The 27739-nt window shown below is 34.6% G+C and overlaps 2 protein-coding genes and 1 non-coding gene across 4 annotated transcripts; 2 read left to right on the plus strand and 1 right to left on the minus strand.

The window, feature by feature from the left end:
• The first annotated feature begins 3665 nt into the window (after nt 1-3665).
• Nucleotides 3666-10383, plus strand: LOC147411103 (protein YIP4a-like). Of its 2 annotated transcripts, XM_086444571.1 has the most exons (4): nt 3666-3824; nt 4019-4558; nt 9600-9674; nt 9948-10383. In XM_086444571.1, the coding sequence occupies exons 2-4, from the start codon at nt 4061-4063 to the stop codon at nt 10206-10208; spliced, it is 834 nt and encodes a 277-aa protein (XP_086300697.1). In that variant the 5' UTR covers nt 3666-3824; nt 4019-4060; the 3' UTR covers nt 10209-10383. The 2 variants fall into 2 exon arrangements, with proteins under 2 accessions (XP_086300697.1, XP_086300703.1); XM_086444577.1 differs by lacking the exon at nt 3666-3824 and having other exon boundaries at nt 3831-4558.
• LOC147411104 (U6 spliceosomal RNA) lies at nt 8086-8192 on the minus strand. The gene has a single exon (XR_015182868.1). It is a non-coding gene; the product is annotated as a U6 spliceosomal RNA (small nuclear RNA).
• A 4791-nt stretch (nt 10384-15174) lies between the features above and the next one.
• Nucleotides 15175-22209, plus strand: LOC147411105 (RING/FYVE/PHD-type zinc finger family protein). The gene is made up of 5 exons (XM_086444567.1): nt 15175-15484; nt 16065-16961; nt 18595-18795; nt 19767-19962; nt 21670-22209. Exons 1-5 carry the CDS (start codon nt 15362-15364, stop codon nt 21849-21851), a joined length of 1599 nt encoding a protein of 532 aa, XP_086300693.1. The 5' UTR covers nt 15175-15361; the 3' UTR covers nt 21852-22209.
• The last annotated feature ends 5530 nt before the right edge of the window (nt 22210-27739 follow it).

A 27739-nucleotide genomic window follows, 5' to 3' on the forward strand; every position in this document is an offset into this window, starting at 1 on the left:
ATGTTAGTCTTTTATGTAATAAAAACTTGTTTACACAATAAATACTATGAGCATTTACAAAATAAAATTATTTTATACAATGATCTCTTCATCATATAAATCATACTCAAAAAAACAATACATTCTAAAACCTCTAACACATACATTGAAAAAATGTTTGGCATGTTTGACTCTCTTTAGGATTTTCAAACGCCACTCATATATATATATATATATATATATATATGGGAAATGTTCAACACCCTAAGCTTTATCCTACATTTTAACAAACGTGTGTTTGTCCTACATGGGTTAGAAGTTTTGGAATGAGCTGATTTTTGATGATGATGATCTCTATAATTAGAAGATCATCCTCACAAAAAATCAACCCATTCTGAATTTTGTAGCCCCATGTTTTCAAGTTGAAAAATCGTGGACCGTCCATTTTTTATAGGGTTAGAAGTTTTGGACTGAGCTGATTTTTGGTGAGGATGATCTCCTCGCCATAGAGATCATCTTCACTAAAAATTAGTCCATTCCAAAACTTCTAACCCATGTAGGACAAAACACGTTTGTTAAAGTGTAGGGTAAAGCTTAGGGTGGGGAACGAGACCCTATATATATATATGTGCGGGGGGGGGGGGGTTGCTAACGTCCAGTACTTCATGGGGAAGTTAGCATTGTCTAACACTTTTATTTCAATAATACCCCCTATTGTATTTTGTCTTTTAATGAAAAAATAAGGGTATGTTAGTCTTTTATACAATAAGTATATTTATTATGTCATTAATAAATACATTTATTATGTTGTCATTGATTGTTAAAGCATTTATTACAATAAAGATTTTTAATTCAAAATACCTAAATGCTCGTAGCATTTATTGTGTAAAATACTAACATACCCCTTATCTTTTTCACTAAAAGATAAAATGAGGAGAGGTATTTACTAGAAGAAAAAAAAAAACGTTGGACAATGCTAACGTCCTCTTGAAGTATCACATTGAAGTATTGGACGTTAACATTCCATATATATATATATAAGTGGCATTCCAAGGCCTTAAAAATAACCAAACATTTTTTTCAATGTATGGGTTAAAGGTTTCAAAATGGGTTGATTTTGTGAGGATAATCTATATGATGAGGTAATCATCATAATAAAAAAAAAACAGCCTATTCTAAAACTTCTAACCTTGTCCAAAGTGATTTATAAAAATTGGACGGTCCACAATTCTTCAACTTGTAAACTAAGGTTAGAAGTTTCGAAATGAACTAATTTTTGGCAAGGATGATCTTTTCATTATAGAGATCATACTCACAAAAAATCCAACTCATTTTGAAACTTAAAAATGTTTGACTCTCTTTAGAGTTTCTAGACATTTATATATATAAGGATGTTGTGATCGATTGTCAATGTGATAATCCATGTGGGCCCAACAACCCTTAGTAAGGGAAGTATTTTTTTTATGTTTTTATATTATATTTTTAATAATAACATGCCAAAGCACCTCGCTACATGTAATGAGTCTTTGTCTTGATTTTCGTATTCATTATTTTAACATATGTTAGTAAAGAGTTTGGACTCAAATTTTGTGATTGGAGTTGGTCTTAAACATCATTTTTCTAGTAGAGTCAAACTGGCATTACTAAGTAAGGATCTTTACTCTTAATAAAGGTTCTTAGGTCCACCTATGACATCAAAAATAAAAGATAAAACATGATTATTTAGGATTGTAGGGGACAAAATTCTATGAAAATTGAAATAAGATATGTATTTTCACTGTTGAATTTTCATTTTAAAATTCGGAGTTAGGTTGAAATTCGGTAACTAACCATTTTCAAAACATTGGATCAAGCCCAAAAGAAAAAAAAAAAATTGGGGGATTTGAAATTTTCGATGAAATTTAGAGGGTTGTGGAGTTGGATTGCTGATGTGGTTATCCATTTGAGCAAAATGATCCTTAAGGTTTCATTCAAATTTTACTAAGTTAGTAGGAAAAATATTTTTTATTTTCTAATAAATAGTGAAATCATTGGTAGGACTGACAATGGGTTGGATGATATCCTTACCCCATTCATTTTACCTGAATTATTTGAGTATGGGTACAAAGTTTTTATCCAAATATTTTTAGGGTTGGATTTGGTTATGGTCCTATCCTCCAATCCGAATATCCGTTTGTTTGAGTTTAATACGGTAAATTCATAATAAAATATACGTAGAATCCGAAATTAAGGTTTTGCTATCATCTTCTATATATATCTGACTAGGATATCTGCTGTAAATTTGGGTACAAGTCCGATAGGATATTCTTTCGAAAAAATTGGATAAATAGTCATATATGAATATCCTTAGCATAAGTGGGTAAAAAAAATATAAAGTTAGATAAGGATATGGAAATAACTTCACCAGACCCTATGTCCCCTGGTTCATCGGTTCGCTCGGTTTGAATTTAGGTTCGTGGTTTGCCATCGTAGAATGAATACCATTTGTAGGGTGTAGGTAGTGATAATTCATTTCTTGGTTCGCTTTTGTTTCCTAGATTGATTCACTAGTTTGGTTTGCTTGTGCATATAAACAATTCAAGCATATAAAGTTATAAGTACAATTATAATGTTAAAAAGAATATAAGTTAAATACCAATGAATTAATAAAAGAATTCAAATTTTAAATAAGAACGATAAAAAATATAATAAATTGGTTTGGTTTACTGAACAATTAAATTATTTGGCTTGCCGAACCAACTTGTTGGATTCACTGAACTTAATGCCTTGATTCGTTGAATCAAATATTCTGGTTCATCGAACCAAACCAAAATTCGATGGGTTCGTGGTTCGTGGTTCGTTTGATTTTACAAACCGTACCACGAATTAGTTCGTTTCGTACCAATTCATGATTCAAACTAGTAGCAACGAATTGAGTAACATAGGTGACTAAACTCGACCCATTGCCATCCCTAATCACTGGCTACAATCACATATATTAAAAAAAAAGATTTACTAGAAAATTATCACAAATTTCATCGAGACTTGGTAAGATGCTACAAAATCTACCTTTAATGGTTGAATAGACACTTATCGTAGGAGCCTACTAAATCCCTTTTAAGTAATTTCGGTATAATCTTATTGAATCTATGTTGGAAAATTCGATGCTGACATATTAAATGAAATTTCAATTTTTTATTTATTTTTTGATTCGAGACTTTTTAACAATTCCTAAATTAGGAGTTGAGGTTTTCACAATCATTCTTAAACTATTTTACAACCTCTAAGAAATAAATATATCGGTTCTTGTAATACAAATCCTTGTTGAAACCCTAATGAAAATTTAAGTAAATGTGAAGAAGGGAGAGACAAATGAGAGAGAAGAGCATGAGAAGACCGAATGAGATCCAGTTACGACGGTGGGTGTATATGAGTAAAACTCATTAAATCAAAATAACTTATTTCACCCACACTTTTTTAAGTGGGTGAAGGGTCAATGCGTGGGGCGACCAAGCAAACAGACTGCTCCTTGAACTTTTATGGGAGATTCTATTGGCACACTAATTTTACTTACATCACACCATCTTTTTGTTACATATAAATTGGTGTGTTTTAAGTAAAAGTTTATGTGTTAATAGAAGTTCTCGTCCTGTTGAACCGATTTAAGAGGGACTGATACCAGCCGGTTCAACGGGACTGGGCACGTAAGCAAAACCGCTTCTTGAAAACCATGACCCGTACGGACGTAACATTTTTATTGGGTTTGAACCTTAAAGTGGAAGAAAACCATAATATAAAGAAGACAAAGAAACGCGAGCTTCCATGGCCATCGCTAAGCTTCAATCCTCCCACCTTCCGCTCCTCTGGTAAAATCTAGGGTTTCTTTCTCTGTCTCTCAAATGTGATTGAATCTTTCTCTGTTTATCATTTTATGTTTGCACTTTCAATTAAATTTCCTTTCGATTTGCATGAATTTCATCTCAATTACTCATTCTAGATCTCTTAATTTTACAATCTGATCTGTAACTTACTAGGTTTAAATCTATAAAATTTTCACCAGATCTGCTATTTTGCCTTATTTCGAAGTTCATCTCATGTGAAAATGTCGCACAACGATACTGTACCCCTCCATCCTTCATCCCAATCAGACATTGATGAGATCGAAAACCTCATCAATGCTAGCGTTCAATCTGGACCCACCACAGTGTTGCCAGCTAGACCTCCAAGCCCTCCCAGAGCCTCAATTCCTGTTTCATCGTCTCCATTTATAGCTTCTAATATCCCTCCAACGTATCAAAAACCTGCTGTTGCTAGTGTGCCCGTTCTGCCGGCTTTGCCCCCATCGAATGCTAATTTGAATTCTCGTGGTAATGTTGCGGCCACTGGGTTCGGTTCGCCTGCCAATACTTTGACTGAGCCTGTTTGGGATACTGTGAAGAGAGATTTGTCTAGGATTGTAAGCAATTTGAAACTTGTGGTGTTCCCAAATCCATTTCGTGAAGACCCGGGGAAAGCTTTGAGGGATTGGGATCTTTGGGGGCCGTTTTTCTTCATCGTGTTCCTTGGTCTCGTTTTGTCGTGGTCAGCTTCGGTGAAGAAGGTGAGTATCAGAGTTTTCTTTTACAGGATTATGTAGTTTGCACTATAACTTGTTATTTAAAAGTTTGTGTAGTATCCACAATCCCATATAGTTGATAATCTCTTTTTTGTTAGCGCTGTCGAATTTCGAGACAAATTATGGTGACGTGCGTTCATTTTCTTTAATTTTATGGACTGTTTATGAAATATATTATTGCAATCAGACCACTTCTTTTGGAGACAAAAAAAATGACACGTAGACATCTTCTTGAGATGCTTAGTTTATAGTCGTGATGTTCATTTGTTACTATTTGGTGGAAAACAATCATTCGCAATTGATGAGTTAGATAAAGGGACTTTGTTATTACTGTGATATGAAGAGGGATCATGTTTCATTGAAATTAGCTATGTATTTTTCGTGTCGGCATAAATCAACTCTGGTATACTGGGATAGAATATTTAATGTCCTTTTGATATACTCTTAGTTTAGTTAGTTAGCTATTCATGCTATTGGTGTTTGGGCACATGTTTAATATGGTTTTCTGCACATTGGTAAAGGAGTCTGTTACTGATCTCCAACCTATGTTTTTTCTTGTTTTAGTCATCAAGTCAAATCTTAAATTTAGTTGTTAAGCTTGATAGATATAGTTTGGTAGGCAATCACATGGTAAATTAGTACTTTTCACATGTTTTTGTCTCGTAAGAGGCGAGTCATCTTTATGGTGACTATGCTGTTTGGAATGTTACTCAAGGTGTTTCGAGCTTGTGATCGGGTGCTTGATGACGTTTTTTGGTTGGAGTCTTTGAGCTACAATATTTGCTGTTTGAGTAGTAGATTGCAAATGGAAAATGGAAAAATAATAAAAACTTTGGCAAGTAAAGTTTGTTTCACAGGGACAATAGTCGATTCGGATTTTCTTTCGAATTAAAATTAAAACAGATTTAAAAACAAATTAAAACAGAGTAGAGAAATTGCAGCTAAGAAGTAGAATGAAATTAAAACAAGAATTGAAGTTAAAGCAATGTAAAGAGTAGAGAGATCAAATCAACCTTTGCAAGTTAATTTGGAAATCTAAACAATTATAATTCGATCTCAATCCATGCAACAAACCATTGTTCGTAGATCGAAGGATAATTTAGTTAAGTCTTGTAGATAAATCTAAAGTAGAGGTGAGTATAGAACTGTGGATAATACGACTTGGACAACAACCATAGGATTAGACTGGGTACCTTGAAAATGGCTATCTGTTTTTTGAAAAAGAACACCAAAAAAAAAATGGTGAAGCGTGAAAAGTCAAAGAAAGGAAGTAGAAAAATGTGAGAAAGATGTCAAAGTAGACTAGAATTGCAAAAATAAAAAAAATAAGTTCAATGAGACAAAATAGTGCAGAAGGGTGAAAGTCGTCAATGGTAAAAACGTGAGTACACTGGAATATCACAGATAAAGCTCCTTAGAGGTATTAAAGTGAACATCCACACCTCTCACAATCCCAGACAGGAGGCTCAGTTTCAAGTTAGAATTTAGGTAGACCCAACCATCTTAGCAGTTAAGAAAGGATACAATCAGATTCCCATTGCCCCTGAAAATAACAACATTATCCAAGTCAGAATGCTAATAAAAAAACAAATATTCCCATTACAATGTCTATGGTGTCAGATGCTTGTTCCCAAAAATTCAGAGGCAAATGTTGCCACGTCACCGCTGAGCGGTAAAATTTTTACAAAAATGAAAAATTCTTTTTGGAACAATTTTCTAATGTATCAAGGATTGTAATGAAAATATTTTGGTATGTGGTTTTGTTCGTTTAGCTTCTATTTCAAGTCAACAAGATTCGGTTCTGTTTCGAATCTCTCTCGGGTTCTTTTCGAAATGAAAATGAATCGAACTACTGTCCTCGACAGCGACGCCAATTTGTTCAAATGTAATAGTAGATTGCAAATGGAAAATGGACAAATAATAAAAACTTTGGCAAGTAAAGTTCGCTCCACAGGGACAATAGTTGACTCGGATTTTCTTTTAAATTAAAATCAAAACAGATTTAAAAACAAATTAAAAACAGAGTAGAGAAATTGCAGCTAAGAAGTAGAATGAAATTAAAATAGGAATTGAAGTTAAAGCAATGTAAAGAGTAGAGAGATCAAATCAACCTTTGCAAGCTAACTTGGAAATCTAAACAATTCTAATTCGATCTAAATCCATGCAACAAATCATTGTTCGTGGATCAGAGGATAATTCAGTTAAGTCTTGTAGATAAATCTAAAGTAGAGGTGCATATTAAATCAAGGTGGTATTATCAGATTTTTATTTCAAGTTGTCACTAAGCATGATTAAGCTTTATCTCATCTAAGCATGATTAAGAATCAATACAAATCGGATAAGCCAGACTTAATAAACTTCACACAAGCACAATTAAAACAAGTAATATAGAATTGCTTAAACAAGATCAAGAAAGACTTGCTCCGGCATCATTGACCTCTCTATGGAGAATCTAGCCGATCATTGTGAGGAACAAATTGCAGTAATAGTAAAACAGAGAAAGTATGGTGGAGAAGAGGATGGGACAATCTGTGTTGCAATTTGATTCCCAAAATTGAAAGTATGATCAACTACAATGGTGTTACAAGGAGATTAAAGAAAAAAGGTGGTAAGAGAATTCTTCTAGCTCTCACTTACAAGGATTCTCTCTCAAGAACAGAAAATAACAGAGTAAGATTAAGAAAAAGAAGAGGGACCCCTTCCTTTGGGACAACCCCTCAATTTATAGCTTTTCTTTTCAAGTTTTCGGGTCATCTTTTGTTGATAGTTGATTCGAGAAAGGTCCATTGTTGCAATGGCCAAAGAGTCTCGAATGTTCATCACAAATCTCAAGGCACAACTCCTTGAGATTACCATGGCGCACCACAAGGTTGTTGCGGCACGGTGATGTGGCAGAGTTGGGGGCTGGCCTTTGTTTGGCTGCTCTCATTTAGCTTGAACATTGTAACAAAAATTGTTACAAAATTATCTGTCTCTAAATTCCGCCCTCTTTACCTGCAAATAGTAAGAAATTCTCTTAGTTCATTGATTTTGGCACATTTGTACAATTTGTGTTTATTTGGGGCAAAATACCAATCTATTGTGGATAATTTCTATGCAATCATGGTCCCATAATAGACTTTATGAGACCTGATCATTTGTGAACTTGTGTGTGGAAATAATAAAGACAGTAGTTGTTGAGGTTAATCTATATTTCTCAAAGTGGTAGATTACGGCAGTATCACAACAATACCATTTACACTGAAAAATGAAGTGATTTGGGCACATTTGAAATGTATGCCCCAACCCTTCTTTTTTAAAAACAACCTAAGCTTTAATGTTGGAATGCCTCATTCTGTGCATATACTACGTTTATTGAACTGAGTTTTTCAGCCAAGATGCAAGGGGATTTATTTATTTTATTTATTATTATTATTTGAGGATGAACCTACATCCTCAAAGTTGCATTGCAATATGCAAACCAACTGAGCTATGGGTTCAAGCCCCCTGAACCAAATGAGAAATACATTAATAAATTATTTGGACAGTTCTTGATTGTGCATGTCATCTTTGCTTGGGAGCCATGCTAATCTTCTTTGTATTGAAACAATCGAATAAGTGGGTATGGGAGTTTGATATGTAACTTGGGGTGGATCCGGGTGTTTCTGATAAGCCACTTACTACTGAATACAGATAACTCACTAAGACTGGACTTAAAACTTGAAATTAAACTACTTGACTCAATTAAGAGAGACACTCATCATCATTATCAAAGCCTTGGCCAAAGATTTGGGGTCAGCAATTTAGAGACATACTAAGGACTCAAATTCTGGAAATAAGCATCCATAGAAGCTTAGAACTTGCTGAAAATCATTTTGTTAGTCATTGTTGCTGGAGATCTCGTCCAACGTTACTGCATCAATACACATGGAGGATTATGTTAAATGCTTGCGGGCCTTCCATTTAGACTAAGAGACATACTAACTCAACCTTGTTGAGTTAGTCTTGCATTGTTGCTGGAAAATCGTGTCCCTACATTTCCGTGTCATTATACATGGAGGATTAAGGTGGATGCTTATGGTCCTTCTATGACCACCGCCTTTTGGATATGGGTGTTGCACGATATCTACGAACCCCATTTTGGGAACACTATCTGGTGAAATGGGAGATTTCTCAACAGATTGGGGTCTTGTCATCAGGAGCTTAGGATTTTAAACCATGCCTTCATGAGCAAGTGGTGGTGGAAGATCTCCAATGCAAATGTCCTCTGTTTAGACCCCTAAAACTATGAAATGGAAAGAAAAAAATTCATATTTATGGTTGGGTCTTGCTTGAAAAACTCCGCTTCGCAACGTGGAATAGTTGAAGCCTAATTGAAAAGTCCTGATTGTTCTTCAGATTCAAAGTGGTTAATGAAACTTGTATTCTTTTAATTGGATTGTTGGTGTGATAGGGCACTCTTTTCCATTAGTTCTTGGGTATGTGCAGGAGTGTCCTAGGTTTTAAGATTTAAGAGTTGGGGATTGTAGAACAGGAATCTAGTTTCTCTAATTCCTCAACCTTGAAGTGCTCCTCTTGTTCTTGTTTCTTGTCAATCCAATTTTTTTTTGGCATATGTGATATTCTCAGTGGGGATCATCGAATCATGAGCATGGCATGCACTGTGTGTATTGTTGATTTGATTTGGAGTCTGATTATTTTTCTGAAAATGTTTGACAAAATCAAACTAATTATAATGCTTGAAAGTTGTATGAGCATTCTTATGTGTTTTGAGGCATCAAAAAGGTTTTATATCTCTGCCCATACCCAGGTCGAGACCCTCTCATCCCTTCTCCAGCAATGACAACACTCTTCCCTGAATTAATCAGATGTGTTTTTATTTTATTTTATATCATTCCTGTATACAAAAATAAATGGATCTTTTGACTTATGATCCATGACTAGTTCTACTTTGATGAATGGTCTTCTTAGAAAAAAAACTCTCAACATAATCTACTACCTAATTATTTCGGTTTTGTGTTTATGACTACTTTTTTTAATCTTCCAGTCCGAGGTTTTTGCTGTCGCCTTTGCTCTCCTTGCAGCTGGTGCAATAATTCTAACATTGAACGTCCTACTCCTGGTGAGCATGATATTATCCCCAAAATCTCTATATATATCTTAATTATCCAAAATGTTCAATTTGTGTATTCCTCATTAAGAAAATTTCAATGCCAATTACCAGCCAAAATTAAATGGCTCGGAATATAAGGGCAGCAGTCCATAAAACAAACTTTCTGTTCATCAAATGGTTAGGTGGATATTTGGTCAATGAGGTCTTCACAGGGGAATACCTGATTGGACAGTTACTTATCCCTAATGGGTGACTTAGTTGTACCATGGATTATTGTTTTAGGGTGGGCACATAAACTTCTTCCAGAGTCTCAGCCTTCTCGGTTACTGTCTATTCCCTCTGGATGCCGGAGCCCTAGCCTGCATGCTGAAAGACAATGTGATTATAAAAGTGGTGGTGGTGTGTGTGACGTTGGCATGGAGTTCCTGGGCTGCCTATCCATTCATGAGTGCAGCTGTCAACCCCAGAAGAAAAGCTCTTGCACTCTACCCTGTCTTCCTCATGTATGTTTCTGTTGGTTTTCTGATCATCGCCATCGATTAAGGCGTCAAAGATGAATTTTCGCTTTTATACTCCAATGGAGCTCACATGCAGGTATAGGCATTTAAAATACAAGTTATTTTGCGTCTTATGTGTGATTTTGTCTCTATTTTGACCAACTTAATATTTGGATACTCAATTGTCAGTTTTTGTAAGTAGAAGCTGGTCTTAACATGAATTGTGTGTCCAATTGTGTCTGCAATACTTACAAAATGGGGTCTGGGCTTTGCTCTTGCATTCATCCTTAACTGTTCAAAATGGCAAGAAAAATAACTTGTAGTCGATCAAATTTAGATCCTATTGATCTATTATTTTGGATGCCTTTGGTGTTTCCAACACCTGTGGTGGTTGTGTTCTGATTTTTATTGGCATGTATTCCCTTAGTGACTCTGGTTTGAAGGTGCCACTAATGATACCACAGACCTTGCAACACGGGCATAACACATGTCCTCTAGTATAAATTAATAAGCCTTTTTTTAAAGTAACAATCAATAATGGCTAGGCTGTGGAAAAATGATCGAAACCATGTATTAAAGGTGTGAGCATGACCCCAAGAGTTCAAGATCCAATTTAACTGATACGAAGGTCTGTGAATGTTAATTCAAAATTTTGATTTTGGAGAGCTACTTTAGAATCTAAGATGTTTAAAATAAATAGGACCAGACAGTATATAGCTTGTAACTTAGGTAAGACTAATTACATTAAGCTGCATCATTAGAGTTTGATTGCCATGATATTATTTCAAAGTGATCTTTTTCAGCATATTGGTTGCATTATTATCTACAAGGGATAAAATGATGGAGGTGGATGTGAAATACATCAAATAACATGAAAAAGTTAATATGTGACATCTCCAAAACCATCTTATGTTGATCTAGTATTGATCAAGAACAAAAATTGAACATGGTTACCTTCATGTGTGGATCAAATTGTGGACAACATAGTATCAGGTTTGGAGCCTAAATAATACACAGTAGATCTTAGACACCTTCCTCTTAGGTACCTTGCATTGCCCAAAGCCTTTTGTGTTCCACCTATTGGCTATAACAGCCTTCTAGTTTGGTTTTTTCTTTTCATTAGAAGTATTGGTTACTGTATTTAATTCAAGATCAATCTCATTGGGGCCATGAATTCCTTGAGGCCACCCTTGACTCAAACAGTTGCACATAGGACTTTCCGAGGGTGGGGGTTGCATGTGACCATGGGATTAGTCTCACCCAAAGGGTGGGGATACCCACGATAAAAGAGTGCTTGCACACATTCAAAAGAATCAATCTCATTAATTTCAACCGAAGATCAATTGGACACATTTGCACTGATAAGTTAGCAAATAAGCAAAACAAAATAATGAATTCATTGTGTTCTTTATTTGTAAGAGGCATTTTCTCTACTATGTGCTTCAAAGCAACAAATTAGTTGCTTTGTTTTTATATACAAAGAGAACAGATAAAGCAACAAATTGGTCGTTTCATATTATACATCTTTTCAATAAAAAATAATAATATATTGAGTACTATTTGATAAAATAAAATGATGAATTTGTCACTTTGAAAATTGTCGTTTCGTTTGCTTTTAAAACAAATAGAATAGATAAAGCAGATTCACAACTTTACGTCTCAAAATGATGATTTCGATGATTTGTTTTCTTCAAGTAGTGAATTCCCCGTTTTTGTATTGTAGCTTTATTTGATCAAAATACTAATCAATGCCAGAAATACCCAAATTTTTTTTCAATTCTTTTCATATCATAGGAAGCATCCTTAAGAAAAATTATGCCAAAAACGCTATGTGAAATGTCAAAAATCCAACTTGAAGCAAATTGGTCATATGTTTGTATTTCACCCACTAGGATTGAACTCGTCATTCCTTTTATTAGCTAAAAAGATCGACTCCCCCAACAATAATTGAAGAGAAGATTATTAACTGGTAGAACTTGTAGATTAAATATAATTTTTCTTGTATCGTGATACTTAAGGTTGTCACCTGTAAATTGTATGTTGTTATTTGTATGAATTGGTCAAACTTGTAAATTATTTGTCAATTAGTTTGTTCAAATAAAATCACCACTTTTAAACAAACAATCAGCGAAATCGCCTATTTGAAACAAATAAAACAATGAAATCACCCGTTTTAAATAGAAAGTAATGAAATCTCTGCTTCGAAAAAATTAAAATAAAAACATCGCTACTATTGAAATAAACAAAAAAAAAACAGCCTAACACATCTTTCAAATTAAAGAGTAGGGAATTCATTGCTTTCAAAGAATAAAGCAATAAAATTTTCACTTTCAAATCTTTCAAAAGTAGTGATTCGACAAAGAAGTAGCGAAAAATTTCTGATGGTGGTGGTGGTGATGGTGATGGTTAACAGATGATATGAGATTCTCTTTTGAAAATAATAATAAATAGCTTATCTTTTGAAAATCTTTATATTATCTTTAATGAAATCATAATATTATCTTTGGTGAAATGGAATCTTGGATCAAGCGTTACACTCTTTTCATTATTAGGATTTGATTTGATCTAAATGTTTGTTTCTTTGGCCAACTTTGTCTCAGGATAATTTGGATGCTTTAAAATTTGTCTACCATTCAGAAGGAAAGGTTTTACTAAGTTAGAGAGCTGCTATTGGCACCCTAACTTTTACTTATTTACGCCCACTTAAAATGAAAAATAAATAAAAGAATTTATCTCAAAATGCGTGCAACTTATGCCAAAAAAATAAGTCAATGGTCCAGAAACATTAGAAGTTGGGGGTGCCAATAGGTTATCTTTCTCTCTCTGGGTCGGGTTCGTGTACACTTTTCTACAACTGATTTAGAGCGTTGGATTAAACAAAAATCAACAGATGATATTGAAATCTATGTTTTTTATTCCGCCCTCCTTTAAAAACAATCTATTTAGTGTCACATCCCTCAATCCTTATAACCCAAAACAAAACAGAGACCATGTCTCTGAGGAAGACGCTGTGAAGAGGAATCAAATTAGTTCATTTTCTTCAGCGTCATCTCTGAAATCAGAGGTAAGATCTCTCTCTCTCTCTCTCTCTCTCTCTCTAGTACAGAACACTAATAAGTTTAGAAAGAAGAAGAAGAAGTTAAGTTCAAGTAAAATGTCGTTCTCCATATCAGGACTTTTCACTTGTTCAATTATCTGCAAAGCCAATAATCACACTCTTGAGGCTCAACATATCCGTCGAGCAGCAACAATTGCGGACAAATCTGCAAGGTTCACATCACTTCATCCGAACTTTTGGTGCGTGATTGCAACGGGCACAAATGTGATTGGAGAAGGGTTTCTTTATGCCCAAGGGACTAAATGTGAGGAATTGCAAGCTGTGGAGGTTGCTGGAGAGAGGAGGGCGAGTCTCCGTCTGAATGCGAGATAGGTCACCGAGAGAGAGGGAGTTGATTTAGTCACCGTAGATTAGAGAAAGAGGGAGGGTTTGTCGCTTGAGAGATGAGCTTGAGAAAGAATCCATGAACGACGGCTTCAAAATTTGTCGTTTTTCTAACAGAGAAACGAAGTTGAGAGATGAGGGTTTGAACGCTTTGAAAATTTCTTCTTACCAGCAGCTGAACGAAGAAGACGAAGTTGAGAAAAGAGGATCTGTAAACGAAGAACGAGCGAAGAGAATCTGGAGTCACCCAAATTTGCAGAAAAGTGAAAAAGACGAAGCCGATTTCTTTTGTGGGGAGGCAACACTAATTTTTAAAATTTCATTTCTTAAGAAATTATTATAAGTGTAAAACAGATCTCGACCGTAGATCTGCTTTTAATCCGATGGCACAGTGGATTTGTAGAGATGTGAGTCAATTTGTTTGACCACGAAAATTGTTAGATTTAAGATTTTAAATGATCAAAATCAAATAATTGCTTTTTTTTTTTTTTTCGATTTTGTGGGTGTGCCCACCCTTCGAGTAGGACTAATCCCTTGATCACACACACTCAGGGGTCAATCGGACCATGGAGGGTGGTCCTAAGAAATTCATAATTTTGTGTGGTTGTGTACACTTGACCTACTTTTCTTGAAGAACTTATCAAGGCTTGACTTGCCACTAGGTCAAGGCTTGACTTGCCACTAGGCCAACTCCTTTCGATCCTTGCAAACATTGTTTGAATTTGTTATAATGATTTGTAATGTTGAGGTTGGCATGTCAATGGGTCAGTTTCAATTTGATTCCTAAGGAACTTAGAATCATAATCATTATATTTACTTAGGTCATGATTTTTGTTAATTTTGGATCCGATTCCAAAATAAATGGAATTGAAACCACCAAAAATCACGGGTACCATTGGTTTCGATTCTCAAGAATCGAATAAAAAAAAAGTATTTCAAACATTACAAGTTTTTTTTTTTTTTTTTTCAAAAAAATTAATATATTATCAACAAAATTATTAACTTAGTTATACAAATTAATGATTTTTTTTAAAAAAAATAAAAATTTATCTTGGTTAAAAGTAATTAAAATTAAAAAAAAAATTAACTCATTTTAAGTTATAATTGATAATTTATATGAAAAATTGAAGAATTTTATATAACATGCATTTATTTTTAAATAAAAAAAAAAAACCTTTAAATTATCTATAGTATGGAAAAAAATTAACAAAATAAATTAGTTTCGAGTACCCGTGAATAGAACCAAATGGTTCTGATTCCTAGTGGATCGATTCCATTAAAGACCTGGCTCTAAGTTTTACGTTAAATGTTTACCCATTGACACCGTTATATTGAGGTAATAACTTGAACCAAACTTTTATAATTTTCGAATGACGTGTTTTAATCTTTAATTGATGTGTTATAGATAGTTTTAATAATTAGGGTCTGAAAAGTAAAAGTTGGCGTGTCAATAGCAGTTCGAAGTTATTGCCAAAAGTTAGGGATCAATTAGATAACTTTTTCAATGAGTAATGAAGCTGATTTATAGAGATAAGTAACGAGGAGGCGCACGAAATAAAAAATCCTTATATGGGGGTCAATTTAGTAATTTTATCAATTACGATTACGAATGAATTTTTAATCAAACTCGAACACAGAGACAGAGAGGTAAAGGTGATCTTTTTCTCCCTTCATCCCCACGGATCGATTTGGTTTATTCGATCAAAAAGCGATTCTCCTTTCTCTCTCTCTGTGTGGCTGATCGAAGCTTAGTATCAATGGAGGAAGAGCGGATTTTCCCTAGAATCGAACTTGAAGATTTCAAGCCTTTAGAATCAAAGTTTCCTCTTCTCTCCCTTGGACAAGATGAACACGCCACCCATGAATCTGTTTCTCAATCGGTAATACATCTCTTCGTTATGATTCTAATCCTTTTATTTTTTTCTGCTTTGGTTCTATCTTTTTTAATCTCTCCCTTTCTTTTTTTTTTTGATTGATTGAGAGATGCTGATTTTAGTTTTTTTTTAGTTTAGTTTATAAGTTTATATGTAGTTTTGTGGATTTGGAATCCTTTTAATTAATAAAAAAAAAAAAAGGATTAATTTGTTGTTTTTAGTTATCTTTAGTTATAGTTGAAACTTGAGAGAAACCTGTTTGGAATTTCTTCTATGGGAAAGGGATTCTAGGGTTTCTTTCCGTGATAAATTTTGATTTTCAAGAAGTGAAATTCCTTGTCTTGATATCTGTGAGATTATCATACTTACTTTTTTGGATTTGAAGGAATTGTTTCTAGTGATATCTTCTTGAGAAAATTGAATTCTTCTTGCTATGTTACTGATTTTTTCCGATTCTTACTTAATTTTTATTTTGTTTGTTTGTGCTCCTGCTTTTTATTTTATTTTTTTAATTTCAACTTGGGTATTGGGTTGCCGATTGATCCATGGAGTTGCTTGGAATTTTTTTTTACTGTTTTGTGGTTAGGTTTCTGTGGGAATTGAGAAGCACATAGAGGAGTGCACTTCTGAGTGTGAAAAAAGGATTCAGCCCCAAGAATGTGATACTGACTTACCTCAAGACATTGGTAAGGAAAATTACGGGCCGATTTGTTCTGATTCTAGCCAACTGAAACAAGGCAAATACTTCTATTACGACTCGCCACTTTCCGAAGAAACGGGGGTTTGGATACCCGTTTCAGTCCCACCCATGTCCGAAAGTGAGCACGCAGAATGGGACAGAAGCTTTGGATTAAACGGCGGCTACTTTCCTGAAGGAGACATGGGTTGGAGTCATTTTGTCTCAGAAGATAAGGAGCTGACAATGTGGGATATAGTACTCGAAATGTTACTCGCAGCACAAGGGAAGGTTAATTCTCTTGCTTCGGGCGATGTTTGTGGATATAGGCTTTCCTGGTTGTCGACCAATCTTCTTGAGCAAGCTTGGAAAGAGATGGCCGAAACTCTCACTGAGGTGAACGTTGGTAATGTTAATGAAATTCTTGAAGCAGAGCCACCGAAATGGTTGGCTGATAGTGCTGCTTCGTCGTGCATGTTGTGTAGTGTGCGTTTCCATCCTATTATGTGCTCTCGGCATCATTGCCGATTTTGTGGTGGGATATTTTGTAGCGAGTGTTCTAAAGGTAGGAGTTTGTTGCCCGTGAAGTTCCGTGTAGGGGACCCACAACGAGTTTGTGATGTCTGTTGTGTGCGGCTCCAGTCTGTTCAGTCGTACTTAATGGACCAAGTGAGTCGTGCTGCACAATTGCCAACGCATGACTTGACAGACCTCAGTACTTTGAGATCTTGGGTAAACTTTCCCTGGGGACAGTCCATGGAATATGAGATTTATAAGGCTGCAAACATAATTCGGGGTTATAATAAGGTATGCTTTCTCCTCTAAATTTATTATTATTATTTTTATTTTGATAGGTAAAAGATAATTTATTAAAGAAAACAAACAGGATACAGAGAAAGGGAGGTCATGGTGGCCACCCAACATGAGAGAAACAACAATCCTAACAAAGGGCAAAGAAAGATAACAAAAACCACACTAAGCAAGCACATAATAAGTTCCATCTAAAAACGAAATCCTCAAACAAGGACCCCTTAAACTCTTCAAAAGCTTTACTCAAGGAGAAAATCAGCTCCAAAATGACTTTATGCAGGTTAAGCTTTCTTCCTTCAAAGTAATTCCCCTAGCCATAACGTTTTCTGTAGTGAGATTTCTCCTAAGATGACCAGATGAAAAAAGAAATTTTAGAAGGAACCTTGGGACCCCAGATGGCTCTAGCAAGAAAAGAGAGGGATAGGAGAAGGTGGAAAAGGAGTGGATTCCAAATCATTGTAAAAAAGATTTGAGAGAGAACTCTTTGTTCTTGCTAACTTCCTATCTGCGCTTGGTACTTTGAGGAAAACAAAAGAGCTTGGTACTTTGAGGAAAGAACTTTCTGAAAGTTTGGATTTTAAACCATAATGATTGTCACTTGATGACCAACATGTAAGCATGCATTGGATCTGCTTAAGAAGAGTGATAAGAGACGCATGTTCAGAATATACTGTATGTTGCCTTCATTTTTTTGTTATATTTTTTCTGTGCTAGTGGCATTGATAAGTGTAGTCTTGTGCTATTGAATGATGCACTATATCTTTCTGAACAAACTAAAATACGTAAATTGGATTAATTTTTTTATATTCACTACCAAATGATTACCAATAATTGCAAGAGTCCGACTAGCCTTACTAACTTAGTAAGATTTCAACTCTTACTAAGGGTCGTTGATCTCACCTTCTTGCAGCCAAAAACATGACCCGATGCCACAGGGTTATGAGGACAAAATACTATGTAGTTTGGAAAAAAAAAGTTTCAAAAAAATGTTATTTTTCACGGTTGAATTTTCATTTTAAATTGGGGAGTTCCGTGGAAGTTTGGTAGCCATCCATTTTCAAAACCTTGGATCAAGCCCAAAAAAATTTGTTTTTTGATATATAATTTTTTTTTGGATCTGAGTTTTTCCATGAAATCTAAGGGCTATGGTGTCGGATTGCCAATGTGGTGATTCATTTGAGCTCAAGGACCCTTAGTATGAGTTAAAATCTTACTTAGTAAGGAAAGTATTTTTCTAATTGCAACTCCGAAATAGCTTAGAATCCATCTGAAAAAAATCTGCACTTTCTAGACCTCAAATAATTATAACTTCTAAAATAGTTAACCATTCCTAAAAAAAAAAAATTATAACATCTAAAATAAACGAACCCCTTACAAAAATATTGCTATTTTCAGCAGCTTTACACATCCTAGGGGGGGAAAAAGATTAGAAGTCAGGGGATAATGTTGTCTTAGTAGCAAATTTCAATTCCCCTTTTCTTTCCTTTTACTTGTTTCTGAGTTTACGTGAATTGACTTGGGCTACGTTAATGGTTATTCCGAAACTTAAAGCAATAATGTTGTCAAATGTGGTGTTAATTTGCCTGAAATTTTTATAAGATCGACAACTGACTGTACAAGCATTTCGCAGGTTGGTTCCCTGAGAGTTGAAAAGTCGATTCCTGATGCCATTCTTAGACAAGCAAAAGGCCTTGCAATACTTTCTGTCGCAAAGGTTGGCGTGATTGTTACTTATAATGTTGGAACGGGACTTGTGATTGCACGCAGAGAAGATGGGTCATGGTCCCCACCCTCTGCCGTTTCTGCTTTTGGTGTAGGATGGGGAGCGCAGGTAATGCAGTTCTTTGTTTTGCATTATATTTAAAGGTAACTGTGATTTTATTTTGACCCTAGGATTTAAGAGAAAGTTCCTTGTTTGATTTTCCTGGTCTTGTTAAAAGTTTCTCTTTGAGCAAATAAGAGAATAGTACTTCTTCTCTTCAGCAGAAATGGCCAGAAAATGCTCTACTCTTCTTAAATGGTGAAAATAACTAGATTAACTACGTTATTTCTAAAATGCCTATAACATTTTTGAATGTGAAATTGAATGAGTGCCTCAGATTTTTCTCATACATGCATTTTTTTAGGTCAGTAAATTATCGTTACTATTTCAGAAATGCCTACAACATTTATGAATGAGAAATTTAACGAGTGTCTCAGACGCGCAATTTATTTTTGGTCGGTAAATTTTCCCATGGTGCATAGATATAGGATGTTTAAGTAACAATCAATATTTCTCATCTTGAAAACAGGAAAAAAAATGAACTATGTGTTTTTCCTCAACTACATATTTTTTAAGAACGTGACTGAAACTATCAATGTTTTTCTTTATTTTTTATATGCTTTTGATTTTCTAATGAAACACCAAATGTGTGTGCACGTTTGTATTTTTGTGCATATATATATATATATATATATATATATATATATATATATATATATATAGGGTTGGGTTCCAGTGACTCATGAGAAAACACATGATCCCAACTGTTTAGATACAAAATCCAACAGTTGAGATTTATGCGTATCTTGAGAACACATATCTCGGAGATACGTATCCTGAGTATAACTCTCAACCATTAGATTTTGTGTTTAAACGGTTGGGATCATGTGTTTTTTCCATGAGTCAAGGGATCCTGACCTATATATATATATGTGTGTGTGTGTGTTCATGCGCGGGTGCGTGCCATCCCTTCCTTGATTCCTCTTATTTGATGAGATCTTGTTGAAACTTTTCTTATTGAGGATTTTATTTGTTCACAGGCTGGTGGGGAGTTAACTGACTTCCTAATTGTTTTGCGAACAAATGATGCTGTCAAGACTTTTAGCGGAAACATGCATTTGTCAATTGGAGCAGGTTTAAGCGCAGCTGTTGGCATTGTTGGACGCACAGTTGAAGCTGATGTATGTGCCGGTGATGGTGGTTATGCAGCTTGTTATACGTACAGCTGCAGCAAAGGTACATTTTTTGCCAATTTATCTTATTATTGAGACAATCATATAATGATTTTAAAATTTTTTTTTTTTATGTCAGACTGCCTTGATTTAATGGTCCTGCTTGGTATGATGGTAAACACTGCAAAATTTACATTCCTCTGCAAATAATCTTAAGGCCCTGCTTTGTATGCCTGCAAAAAGCCATTAATTTGCAAAAGTTTACAACGCAAAACTTTCCAAAGTTTGCAGGCATTTTTAGTGCAGCAAAGTTTTGCTTGAGGGAAAACATGTGCACGCACAAATATCATTTCTACTGCAAATAGGAGAATAACAATTAAAATTGGAAATTAAACAAACTTCGACAGGATAAAAAAGGATCGATAGGAAAAAGAAGAAAAAAATCGGACCAAATGGTTAAATAAATGCTATTTAAGTCATGGCCCATTCACTTTTAGTTCTTTATACTGTTAGGCACAGAGTGAGTGAGATTAAAAATGGTTTGTTTATTTAATGAAGTCACTTTATGATTTTATTGATATCAGCACATCAAATATGTATATTTAATGCCGTCAAATCTGTAAGGGAGATGGAAGATGCTGTCCAGTCCTCACCACTTGGCACATGGGTGAGCAAGAGCATAATCTTTATTCAACATGAGTGGTGTAGAGAGCGAGCCATTTATTGGCTTACCTTAGTAGTGAAGAGCTAACCATCTTAGCTGTTGTATACAAAGGTGGACCGGACAAATAATACATCAATAAAAGCTGATGAAAAGACGCCTTTAGTGCTTTTTCCCTGGAAGCATAGGCCTCCAGTTAGGGGCTGAAGTCCAACAAGTTGGCACACTCCAGATGGGCTGCAGCCAGAACAAAATGGCATTGGGCCAGTGTGTAAGTCCACATGTTGATCTCAAAGCCAATCTTAGCCATCTGCTCGTTCTTGTGAGAAGTAGGACTTAAAATGGTTGGATTTGGCAAGGATCTGAGTATATCAATATTCAGATCCGAATTTCTTTATCTGGATCCGAATCCAACTTGGATCCTACTAGATAAACCATATCTGAATCATTTTGATTACGCTTGACTGAATTTCTTGATTTGGGTCCGATAATTCCTGATGGTTTGACATTTTCTTCTATACTTTCTTGTTAATTATTATACTATCTATTTTATTTTATAAGAATTTATTTTATATTAAAGTAGTAGAAAATGATAATTTGAAAAACCTAAAAATATAATTTTTTAAGCATTATATAATTTGGATCTAGGTGGATATATGGATGGATCCGTATCCGACCTGGATATGACTTGGATCATGGGACATCAAACCATATTTGACCTAATTTTTTTTTATAAATCTACTCTAAGGAACCAAACCTGCTAAACTCAGATTTCAGATATTTTTATGCCCTAGTGGTGAGGGGAAAGTAGCAAGAACGGAAGAAGTTCGTGGTCAACTACCATCCCTTTTATACCCTTCAGGATTGTTTGCATTGGTTCTGGAAACCAACAACTCACTCTCACTTTTAACACATAATGATAAATCTCATAATGGGTTCCAATCCCCGGGCCCATTAATGGAGAAATTCCAGCCCTTGGGCTGATGCATCACTTAGCCAAATCATTCCTCCCCATGAACATATGCGTGGTAAAGTTATATTATGCCAAATTGCCAACCATGCAGGTTGTTCCTTTCATGCTGCAATCTAACAAATCATGCTTTATTTTAGGTGCATTTGTGGGATGTTCGCTTGAAGGGAGCATTGTTACCACGCGCGCACTAGAGAACTCCCGATTCTATGGTAGCCCGTCAATCAGTGCAACCGATATTCTTCTTGGTTCATTACCAAGGCCCCCAGCCGCAGCTATTCTCTATAATGCACTTTCTGATCTATACCAGAGGCAGCTCTAGGGGTGATTTGTTGGACTTGGGTTCCAGGTTTATTTGACATCAGTTCCACTTGAAGAGTAGTATTTCTAGTGAATGTACTCTCCTGGGCCCATTGATCACTTGTAAATTCCAGGTATGACTTTTTATTGCTATATAATGATGATGTTGATGATCCCTCTCTATTCTTTGGTTACACAAGTAATTTGTAACCGATTAGCTGTACAGCATAAAAATTCGTAAAAGAGTCATATTTAAACATACACGATGTTGTGAGAACATGGACCTCTCTCTGTGCCTGTACATAGAAATTGTATTTACTGAATCAGTAACGCTTAGCTAAAATTTATGCCCTTTCTATATATTTTTGACTGTTTTTGCATGCTTTTTACATTGGAGGATGGTTGTACCACAGTGCCTAGTGAAATGACATTTTGGTCAGTTTACATTGGTTGGGATTGGTTCTGCCAATTTTCAGGCTCATATCAGTTAGGCTAAGTAGCTTTGAGTTGTAGACATTTGTCCTTTTACCACTTGGCATTAGTTATGGTCTGTATATTTTGCGTTCGTTGGGTCCAGTGCAAATGTAGGAAATCCCAATTTGTCAAGGGTTTGAAAATCGTCCCAAATTGTGATGACTTGGCCGAGTCATCTTGGTATCATTTGTGAACTTGACGTTATGGTTGGGATTCACCATATTCTTCACCCTCGTTTTACACCCATCAAGGACCTTAAATAGAAATTAGAAAGCAATCCACCAACATCAAACGCGTCGTATGTTGTTATCCCCTATTAAGCCAATACCCCTTAGATCCCTTCCACCACTAGACTGAAGTGAGACTTGAACCCAATATTATATAACCATGATTTGCATAACTACCAATCAACCTTGGTTAGGGTTTGCTAAGGAAGAGAAGAAGAGAGGATGTGGTCAGTGTTTGTTAGAAAGTAGAGGAGGATAGACAGGAATTGAAGGGCGAGCATCCTGTTCTGTCAGGAAAAGAAAAAGAAAAAGAAATGGATATATACATAGTTTGGGTTCATTAACCCCAAGGGGTTGGCGTAGTGGCAATCCTAGCCTTGATAAGCTCCTTAGGAAGAGTGGTCAAGTGTTTGAAACCATGAAGCTATGAATTTCTTGGGGCCACCCTCTTTCCAAGGGGGCAGTGCGTGTGACCGCAGGATTAGTCCTGCCCAAAGGGTGGGGATACCATCCCTTTTTTATTTCTCACTGGAACCTTTGTTTTTTGGTTCTATTTTCTCTTCAGCTTTTATTTTGCTATTCTGGCAATGAATCGGTTTGGTATTGGATCAGTACCATGCCAATACTGATCTGTAAATTTCTAATAGTGTCCCTGATCTGATTGGATTAATGAATATGCAAACCGAATCCGATCCGTTTCATTTCATCCTTAATCCGAAATCGATCCGATCTGAACATATGCCTTATTTTTAAATTATTAATGTTCAAAAAGATGTAAAAATATAAAATGCTATTAAAAAAAAAAAAAAAATCACTTTTCAACTACAAATATAAAGGGAACCTAAAAGACTAAAATATGTTATTTATATGAAATTAGGAATGAAAAAAAAGAGTATGAAAATATGTTTGGATGGGATTTTTTCGAAGTAGATTAGGGTACATCCAAACTCGATCTGAAATTATATCGGATATAAGATTTCAATCCAATCCGAAAATTTGATTTTTCATGTTTTTCTTGAATTGCGGATCAGTTCTGAGCATGGTTTTAAAACTCAGTTTCACGTTGTCTCTTCCATGCTAAAAACCTAGTCGTCTCGGATGAGTTTTCTGATACATTTGAGATGTCTCGTCCAAAAATTTATAAAATGAATGTGCAGTATTAAATCTCGTTCGAAAAATTGACATGTCTGCCCGTTTTGTTCATGCTTGATACCAAAACGACTCGGATGATTCACCTTGGTCTCGGACAAGTTTTGAAACCATGGTTCTTACCGTTTCAGACATTGGGTGTATTTCGGATCATTGCCAGCCCTCTATGTATGCGAGCGAAGATCCATCCAGTTACATTATTCTTAGCATTCGCGATGATATTGGTTTGGTGTAGATTGCTAAACTATCGTAGAGATTGCTATGCATGAATTGTATAGTGGTTACTACAATAGTGTAGCTATTAAGAGTGTAGTTGGATAGATCATTAGAAAAGAAGAGGAAAACAACTAATTTACTGATGACTGTAGTAGAAGAAAGTTTCTTATAGGAAAGCTTAATAGAAGTTTCATTGCAAGGAGAATTGTATAGAAGAAGAATAACTAGTTAGGTAAAAAGTTGTAAGTAATATTATTACCTTTTACTGGCAATAGGGATGGTTCTATCATTTTCTTTAAATATTAGGTGATGTGGCAAAATATAGTGGTAAGACAAACATTTTCCTTACTTTGTAAAGATTTTAAACCTTACTAAGGGTTGTTTTGCTACTAAAGTGGAATACCACATTAGTAGTCCAACATGGCAGCCCCCTAAATTCATCAAAAAACTCAGATCTAATTTTATATATTTTTTCAAAAAACATTTGTTTTTTTTGGATTTGATCTAAGGTTTTGAAAATGGACGGCTATTGAACTTTCACCTAATTCCAAAAATATTAAAATTTAACAGTAACAAATAAATTCTTTTTTTTTGTCAAAGTTCATAGAATTTTCTCTTCTCTATAGCCCACTTCATATCATGTTTTTTGATGTCACAAGGTGAGTCGGAGGACCCTTAGTAGGGGTAAAATCCTTACTAACATAGTAAGGCTAGTTGGACTCTAGTGGTAACATGGTTTTTAAACTTGTTTGAGACTGAGATGTATCGCATGAGTTAACTCGGTATCAGAGCTGAACGAGACCAATTCACAAAGTATTTTGAGACGATCGCATATCGTGAGATAAGTGAGTCCTCTCGGATGATATTTTCAATATCTCGGGCGATACAAACAAGACAGCACAGAAAATGATAAACTCACGAGTTAAACGGGATGTATCAAACGAGATTTTAAAAATCTCGTCCGAGTTAATCGAGACAAAAGAGTTAAATCCTCAACCTTTTATTCTTTCACCCCCAAATCAAATTTTTTAAATTTTATATTTTTTTAGGTTCACTTTTTAATAGGAATCATTTCTGAATATTTGTAGAATTATTTAGATTTTTTAAATGGTAAAAAATCATTGTCTCAATGTCGAACAAGATGTATTGTCCAAGTCAACTTGATATCGAAGCTGAACGAGACGAGACGTGATATCGAGTTTAAAAATCATGAGTGGTAAAGTCCTAGTCCTCACTTCCAAATTCCAATGGTCTCTTTTAGGAAAGTTTAATTGAAATTTCATTGTAAAGATAGAAAATGACAAGTTTGCTAAAGGATATTTTAATATATGGGTAATAATAATTATCTTTTATTGAGAAATAGGAATAATTTTGTCATTTTCTTTAAATATTTGGTGATGTGGTAAAAATAGGAGGAAAGACTTTTACTTCCAATAGATGGAGTGTGGAATGCTTATTTGTGCTTTTGAGGCTGGCAAAATAATTAAATGCCCTTTTGTCTAATAAAAGGGATGAAGAGGTAAAAAATTTCTTAGCAATGGATTTTTAGGGGTGTTTTTCAGAGTTATGAAAAATGATTGTTAAATCATAAAATAAAATTTATTGTATGAATGACTTTGTAAGTGGTTTCTTGGGAATTTTGAAAAGAAAGCGATAAATTTCAAAAAAAATTACTTTTAAGGACTTTGGCAGAGGGATTTCTTTCTAAATAGTCACTACGTTTTGGGTGATAGTTTGATAGTCCATTTAGTAAATTTTCTTTTCTTAATGGTCCCCCATTATTGGTGAGCTCACTACTTTTTATTGTCAAACTCGACATTTATTTATTGTTGACTTTGAAATTTTTAAGAAATATTGATCTTGACAAGAAAAAGTGGTGAAACTCGACGATGGTAAAACTTACCATCTTCATTTCTAAAAAATTTCGATTAAAATACATGGAAAAAATGACAAAAAACTTGAGAAAAGACTTGCGCAGATGATTTTAAGTCAAAAGAACCATCCTTAGATTGATTTTCATCTAAAATTGAAAAAACCCTTGAAAATGACTTCTTCTTCATTCTTAAATCCTTTCCAATAAAATAGAGTCTCCAAAATTTGATTGGGATGTCAAAAATTCAAAATTTTGAATGAAAATAGTGAGATTGAGTGGTTAGGGCATTCAATTGTGAGAAATGGGATTTCAAGGACTGATTAGAAAAGAAAATTTTACTAAGTTGATTGTTAAGGGAAATCCTAAAACTTGGGGAATTAGAAAGAATTCCCTCTACCAGGGTCCTTTTAAGTAATTTTTTCATAAAATTTGTTTGTGGATGGAACAATCTCCCTCAAATATAGGAAGCTAGAACCTTTTGTGGGAAAATAAATAGTCACTCAAAAAACTTATTTTGCATAAGAGACAGACTACTTGCAGATCACAGACACTCAGTATCGACTGCATTCTATCACTTAAGAAAATCTGTCTTAAAAGCATATTTATATGATTGTACTCCCAAGGTAAAAAAAAAGTTGCACTTAGAATGATTAAATTAGTTAAACACTACTTTCTTCTTAGTTCCTAGAGTTCGATATTTTGAAAAAATAAAAATTAGATTTATTTTATTTTATTTTAATATTCGGGATGCAACTATGGGTGTCAATGGGTTGGTTCTGGGTCTGATTCTCAAGAATCAAATGAGAAAAAAAATATTTCAAATCATTATTATAAAAAAATGCCTTTAAAAATTAACATATTATATATTAAATTATTAACTTAATCATAATTTGCTACACTAAAGATACAAGTTTATATATTTTTTTAAAAAAAATAAAAATTTATCTTAGTTAAGAGTAATATATTTTTATAAGAGAACTCATTTTAATTTTCAATCAATATATTATATAAAAAATTGAAGAACTTTATATCACATACAATAATTTTGAAGTGAAAAAAAATATCTTAAATCATCTATTGTATAAAAATAAATTGATTCCGAATACCCGTAAGTACCTGTTAGATAGAACCTAATGTTTTTGGTTCCTATCTGTTCGATTCCATTTAAGACCCGACTATATTCAATTCCAATAAAAAGAGAATCAGAACCAAGATTTTCGAGTCCTGATTTGGTTAAATGGGTACCCAAGGACACCCCTAGATGCAACTATTATCTACTAGTACTTGTTTCCTAGTGCAAAATTTTTTCTTTTTTTTGCTTTTTAGGGTGTAGAAGAGCCTTGACTGCAACATCCCTCAAACATTCCAAAAATTTAAAGGCAAATGTGTACTTGTTTAATGCGAGGGAAAACTATTTAATACACATCAATATAAGGATTTCCTGCTAAATGCACCCCTAATTATTGGATGGTAACTTGATAGTTCAAATAATTAAGTTTTTCAACCAAATACCCTAACCTTTAGAAAAGATTTCAAGTATCCAAAATAACCCTTTTTGCTTATTATTTATAACTTCCTTGGAAAGGATTCTCTCTCACTAAACACTTCCAATGACAAACCCACCACCATATGTCCTACTTCTAATGCTCAGATACTGATGTTCCAAACCCTAAGAATATAAAATAATTGATGTTTTCAAAGAAGCAAAACCCTTAACATTGGACACAACTAAAATTTGAGATTTAGGAGTCATTGAGTTCTTCCCAAATCTTGGAGAGAAGTCCCCCAATATTTGAGACAAAGGCACAAATATTCATGTTCTCAAAGAAAATCAATGATTAGGTCTCTACTTATTGGCCAGAAGTGCTTCAAGATTTGCAAGTATTTATTTGGAGCACATAATTAAAGGAGAAAAGAAAGATATGATAACCAATATGATTCAAGAGACACTGCAATGATACCACCACCCCC

The sequence above is a fragment of the Akebia trifoliata genome, chromosome 1 (assembly GCF_017979445.1).
Source record: "Akebia trifoliata isolate Shusen 1 chromosome 1, ASM1797944v1, whole genome shotgun sequence".
Classification (NCBI taxonomy): domain Eukaryota; kingdom Viridiplantae; phylum Streptophyta; class Magnoliopsida; order Ranunculales; family Lardizabalaceae; genus Akebia; species Akebia trifoliata.

What these genes read in the sequence shown, in the direction of transcription:
- LOC147411103 (XM_086444571.1), top strand. Translation starts at nt 4,061, where the DNA reads ATGTCGCACAACGATACTGTACCCCTCCATCCTTCATCCCAATCAGAC. An exon ending in GGTCAGCTTCGGTGAAGAAG is followed by an intron (nt 4,559 to 9,599) that starts GTGAGTATCAGA and finishes TTAATCTTCCAG; the next exon opens with TCCGAGGTTTTTGCTGTCGC. An exon ending in CATTGAACGTCCTACTCCTG is followed by an intron (nt 9,675 to 9,947) that starts GTGAGCATGATA and finishes TTATTGTTTTAG; the next exon opens with GGTGGGCACATAAACTTCTT.
- LOC147411105 (XM_086444567.1), top strand. Translation starts at nt 15,362, where the DNA reads ATGGAGGAAGAGCGGATTTTCCCTAGAATCGAACTTGAAGATTTCAAG. An exon ending in ATGAATCTGTTTCTCAATCG is followed by an intron (nt 15,485 to 16,064) that starts GTAATACATCTC and finishes TTTTGTGGTTAG; the next exon opens with GTTTCTGTGGGAATTGAGAA. An exon ending in TAATTCGGGGTTATAATAAG is followed by an intron (nt 16,962 to 18,594) that starts GTATGCTTTCTC and finishes AGCATTTCGCAG; the next exon opens with GTTGGTTCCCTGAGAGTTGA.